Source organism: Schistosoma haematobium, chromosome 5, assembly GCF_000699445.3.
Source record: "Schistosoma haematobium chromosome 5, whole genome shotgun sequence".
NCBI lineage: Eukaryota > Metazoa > Platyhelminthes > Trematoda > Strigeidida > Schistosomatidae > Schistosoma > Schistosoma haematobium.
The window spans coordinates 1,765,184-1,771,449 of NC_067200.1; the positions used below are offsets into that span (position 1 = coordinate 1,765,184).

At 34.8% G+C, this 6,266-nt stretch overlaps 1 protein-coding gene across 3 annotated transcripts in view; it reads right to left on the reverse strand.

Moving 5' to 3' along the window:
- Positions 1–2,006: 2,006 nt before the first annotated feature.
- MS3_00008934 (uncharacterized protein) overlaps positions 2,007–6,266 on the reverse strand; it is a 21,080-nt gene continuing 16,820 nt past the window's right edge. For 2 of the 3 annotated variants that reach the window (XM_051217276.1, XM_051217277.1), the window contains exons 3-4: positions 5,071–5,172; positions 2,007–2,536 (exon numbers count right to left, since the gene is read on the reverse strand). In XM_051217276.1, coding sequence (XP_051064654.1) covers positions 2,330–2,536; positions 5,071–5,172 — 309 coding nt within the window. In that variant the 3' untranslated portion in view covers positions 2,007–2,329. The remainder of the gene's footprint in view (positions 2,537–5,070; positions 5,173–6,266) is intronic. The other variant, XM_051217278.1, reaches the window with a different exon arrangement.

Sequence of the window (6,266 nt, forward strand, 5' to 3'; positions counted from 1 at the left end):
GGGTTATTACAAGCAAGAGCTTGAGAAACCGAATCAAACATTCAATTAGATTGATCATAACATTTTTTTGGAAAATATATTAGTTACTCAAAAATATGTATGTTAAACATTTAGAATCCAAAGAGAACAGAGTAAGATGGTGGAGAAGATTTGTCAAAAGAACCATTAATAAATATAGAAGAACACCTACTCCGAAAGGGATTAAACTACAATACAAGCGACGCCTCCAAACTGGAATTCTTCGCAACACTATAGTCATCATTCAAAACTTCAGGAATCAGTGAAGAAATACAGCAAGAAATAAGACAAACTATAGTGCCGATAACTCAACAGATAAAGGAAAACAACCAACTGACCCCACAAGAACTAAAAGCTTTGAAGGAATTCAGAACTAGAAAGGATATTGTCATAGTTCTAGCGGACAAAGGACGCACTACAGTAATTATGGACAAAGAAGTATACGTCAAAAAAGCCGAGGAACTACTTGAAGATAAGATGGGTATAAATCCCGTTAAAAAAATTAGACAACCGAATCTCAAAGACTTTAAACAAGCTAGTCAAAGCAGGAGAAATAACAAAACAAGACCAATGGAGAATGAAATCCAATTAAGCAGTACTACCTCGATTCTACGGCAGACCAAAAATACACAAACCAAACATACCACTACGTTCAATTGTAGCACTCCTCGGAACACCAACATACAATTTGTCAAAAGAAATTTCACGAATACTGAAACACTTAGTTGGTTCATCCAACCGCTCCATCAAATCTCCCACACAATTCCTGGACCAGATTAAGGACATTCAAATCAACAACAGCGAACTGATGATATCCTTCGATGTAACAGCGTTATTCACCTCAATTAAACCAAGGTTAGCAAAAGAAACCCTATCCCTGCTCCTCATCAACGACACAAATCTCACTAAGTACACGAAGCTTCAAATTCAAAGTCTACTAGAACTCATCGATTAATGCTTAACAAACGAAAGGGACACCAATGTGATCACTAATATCAGGACTGATCGCAGAAGCAGTGATACAAAGACTAGAAGCCGCGATATTACCAGTGATCAAGCCAAAAATTTGGATTCGCTATGTAGACGACACCTTCGTCATCGTCAAAAAAAATGAGCTGGAAAATTATGCACAAATATAGGAACAAAAATCAAACCAATGAGAGACACAACCAAAACAAAGGAGTAAACAATGACAAATTTAAGGTCAGTAAGAACCAATCAACATCAAGGTGCACAGAACAAGCTGTGGAACACATATGGAGAAACTCGAACACTTCACTTCTATCTGAAGCTTGTGCTGATGATGTCGTTCAGAAGAACGATGAAAGCTCCACGACCAAACCATCCAGCTTAGAGAACAAAGTTCCATCAAAAATAGAGTAAGTTGAAATGAGAAGTTTTTGTATTGAAATGAAAACAGATCAAATATGTTGAAGTTAAGTTGAGAATTTTTAGTTCAAATGGGTAATTTTATTCATATTGTATTCTGTAAAGTGAATCATACAAAGATCATCAGTCTTAGTTAATATCGTTGGACATCGAATCACTTACTAATCAAGAAGTTCAAAGTTTGTACATAAGACTAAATGTCCTGAGTTCGAATCCCGTCTACGAGATTATGAATGTGTGTTATTGGTTAGTCTCATATTAGAATAAAATGGTCTTATAGTACTTTCAAAGTTTTTTGATAATAATCTAGCTTGAATGAACTCATAAATAGAAGATAACTTACACATTGTTCGGACGTTCCATGTACCTATAAAAATTGTTGCTCTGGTTGTTAGAAGGGATATCGGCCTCGTGGCTTTCGAAGAAACTCGGCTTTCACCATCAGGCGTCATAGTCCTTCTAAATGAAGACCTTCTAACTCCCAGGGCAGAGTTTAAATGGTTTGAATTATTTTTTCTGCTTAGCGTTTTTTTTTGTTCCGAGTCGCTAACCCCCATGCCCAACCCTCTTCCTTTACCCGAGCTTGGGATCGGCAGTAACTCTAGAAGAGCTACATGCGAAGTTAAACAGAAGATAAGTGATAAATGAATTGTATATTCACTTATTCTTTGAAATAAACCAAATTCTAACCTTCTAAAAGAACATCTTCAAGGATCAAATCAACAGTCCATCATAAACATAATCAAATTGTATAAGGAATACTGTATATCATTGATTATTGTCATCAATTACATAATACATAGATAAATCATTCAGTAATATGCACATAATAGTAATATTGTATAAAGTAATTAAAGGGTAAATAAGATAACTATGGTTATATATATATATAATGTAATATACAACACAATTGAGTTGTTTGTTATTTACTTTGATTCAATTGATTAACAGGTTGAGATGGATTAGGGTTCGAATTTGTATTCATAGGAGTATTAGTAGTGTTATTAGTAGTAGTAGTAGTAGTAGTAGTGTTATTAGTAGTATTGATATCTGGATGTTTACAAAGTAATTCAGTGATTGCAACCATACTACCAAATATATAAGCTCCAAAATTAGCTGATGTAAATATCTATATAAATGAATGAAATTATGATTAGAAAACAATCAGATGAGTCATTGAAATATACTACTTATATAGAGTTAAGTGAACAAGGGTATATTTTGTAAGCAATGATGGATAATGGCTAGCAGTGAAATCCATGACGCGCGTTTCGTTCTATTTGGGACTCGTCAGCTGGATGTATCTGCATCTCAGAGTTGTGACTCGAACCCAGTACCATTCGCTTCAAACACCATCGCGTTATCCACTCAGCTACTGAGTCCTGATAGCCACTTGCTTGTGCAATGGGGTGAATTTTAATTCACGCACAGTATGCACATATGCCAATAACAGACTGATCAATTGCAGTCTTAAACCTCAATGGGAAGATACAAGCCAAACAACACCAAGTGTAGGGGTTTTTTTTCTTCCCTAGAACTCATTGATTAAACTTATCAAAAAGTCAACAAAAGTATATTCCATTCAAATGTCTTGCAAGAAAAAACTGATAGTCTATGTGTTATACACTAATTGGATGATAAAATCATTTAGCATTGTTTCAGAATTTTCTAGAGGTCAGTATTATTGTCAATAATTTTACTTCGTATTATTTTTTTCTTTATTGTTTGAGGATCTAGAACTTACGCCGGTTACTCTTTGTGGAAGAGCATAGGCCACTCGTTCTAGTTGTTATTCATCCTTTTCATATCTGATTCTATTTCCTGACGTAACGTGTTATTTGGCTTTCCTCTTTCCCGCTTCCCATCAGGATTTCAAGTTAGGGCTTGCCTCATGATGCAGTTTGATGATTTGCGTAATCTATGTCCTATCCATTTCTATTGTCTTTTCCTAATTTCCTCTTCAGCTGGAAGTTGGTTTGTTCTCTCTCAAAGAAGGCTGTTGCCAATGGTATCCGACCAATAGATGTTGAGTATTTATAAATACTTGTACCTTCTTGATGATGGTTGTTGTAGTTCTCCAGGTTTCAGCTCCGTACAGTAGAACTGTCTTGACGTTCGTATTGGAAATTGTGACTTTGATATTGGTTGAAAGTTGTTTTGAGTTCCATATGTTCTTCAATTGTAAGGATGATCTAGAAAGCGGCTTGAAATTCAGTGCCAAACAACTGAGTAAATAGTAGATATCAATTATCTTCAAGAAGTTCATTAGATGTATCATGACGTACCTTTTATAATCCATGGTACTTATCAGTAAGCTAATTTTAGATGTGAGAAAAAAAAGTGTTCCAAACTTGATAAAAGATTAATTCAGCATAGAATTTAATGATTCATGTTTGATCAGACATTATTCAATGACTGTTAGATTCGATGGTTCTTTGAACTCTCTAACGTCTCTTTTTAACTTGAATTTTTAACGTGGGAGCCGTTAAACAATAATTTAATTGTAAACATTGTGTGATGAGATACTGGGATGATATTGCTATCAAATGCCCAAATGGTACGACGAGAGTGGAAAGATTCCACTCTCCTTCTCGAAAAACTCTTGTAGTATCGGTTATTATGTTAAGCCCATATACCGTAATCTAGCTTTCGTACAGGCCAATATATTCATTGTACTTGAGTTACGTTTCGATCTTGTCAATTATCCACTTATCCAAACTTGACTGTTTTTATATGAGCGTATCTATGTATACAAATCTGATCCTATTCATCACATGTCTGTAAATGATTTTTGTGGGACTATAAATATTGATTAGCGCTTGGTGAAATGGATTTGCCTTATTGGACTTATTCAATGCGCGTAATTTCGATTCGCTCTCATCTCTAGGGTTCATTCTCTGATTGCCTGTTCAAAACAATAAGTGCATGAAATATACATATTCGAAATCCATTTTCGTATTTAGCTTATTTAATCCCGTTATTCACTAACGCGATCTAAGCCGATCAAGATATACGAAAGTAGTCAGAACATATATTTCGACAGCAAACATTCACACGACCTAACTGGAGTCAGATCTCGAGCCATTAAACTCTCACATGGCTACAGCCACTGCCAGGAAAGTTCACTGGTTGAAATCATAAGTCAACTGAATCCAGACCACCATGAAAAACCTGGAAGCAGTGGACGGCGGTTCCGTTCGAGTATGGGAGTCCCCAGCAGTGCGCATCCACGGTCTTGCACCCCGCGAGATTTGAATCCAGGAAATATCAGTTTCGCGTCAGGCACTTAACCACCAGATCACTGAGCCAACCGGCATCCAACGGTGTAAATGTCTAATTTCAATCCATCCACGAAGTTGCGCCACCGTACACCAATGTCTTCAGTGAGTTCCTATCTCACAATAGACCTGGTTGAACTCCACTGGTAACGACTTCTCACTAGAACTCCAGGCGTATCTCTCTTGAAGTCAGTCACTAGTGAGCATATGTTGATTAATATCCGAAGGGGTTTTGTGGAGATTTTTTAGAAATTTCATTGATTGAAATCATTATTATTATTATTATTACTACTACTACCGATTATGATTGTAATCAATTCTTATCTCTCATAATACTAATGATATAATCATAACATTTAATCATAATTAAATAGACACTACTTACTGTAATTGGTCCAATAAAATATTGTAAATAATCTATTTGATTAAATGTTACACCAATTGAGATACAATAAAGTAATGTGACAATCAACTGATAAATAGTTTCCTTGGTTATTAAAACAACAAAAAAAAGAAAAGAAAAGAAAACGAAGAAAAAATTAAATAAAAAGGAATAGATATATATATATCTATATAGGAAATTAACAATTAAAATGAATTCATTCATTATCATAAACATCACAAATACACACACACACACAAAGAGACACTCACGCACAGACATACAAACAAATGCACAAACACAAACAGAGACACTCGCACACACAAACACGCAGAAACACTTGCACATACACTAACACACAGACATACAAACACACAAACACAAACAGAGACACTCGCACACACACACACACTAACACACAGACATACAAACACACAAACACAAATAGAGACACTCGCGCGCACGTGCACGCACACACACACACACTTGTATACTCACGAGATAAATCATTGAATTTATGAATATTTAAAATGATGATAAACCGCCAAAAGTAAATAAATAAATAAATAAATAACAATTAAATAAACAATGAAAACATTGAAATGGTTGTTAAGTTGACAATTCAAGATAAAAAATTGAATTCATTTAATGAATTCATTGAAACTATATGATCTATGATCTATGGTGTAAGAAACATTCAAAAAGGCTCTAATTCTTACAAAGAACGACTAACAACTGAAACCCCACACATGTATGAGCTAATTCAAATAGTATTAATAGGAGAGATGAAATACAATTAACTGTTCTATGGCAACTAATAATTAATAAGTAAACTTGAATTCCTCATTCCATTTGATCTATCTATATCATATTAACTAATCAATAGATAATACATTCAACAGTTTCAAATCAGTTGGCTTATCTGAATATCACTTGTTGAAGCTAGAACACCATGGTAAACCTGGAAGCACTGGACAGCCGTCCCACGATCCGTACCCCGCTGGATTCGAACCCAGGACTTATCAGTCTCACGCCAGACGCTTAATCTGAATATGTTAAACAATTTGACTGGAACATTAAAAGAACACAATCTTTCAATTACAAATATATTCCTCTCTTTGAATTCAGTCTTTTATCTTGTTTACTTATCTTCATTTAATGCATGTTGTGGCATTTTTAATTCATTTCATATATATAAA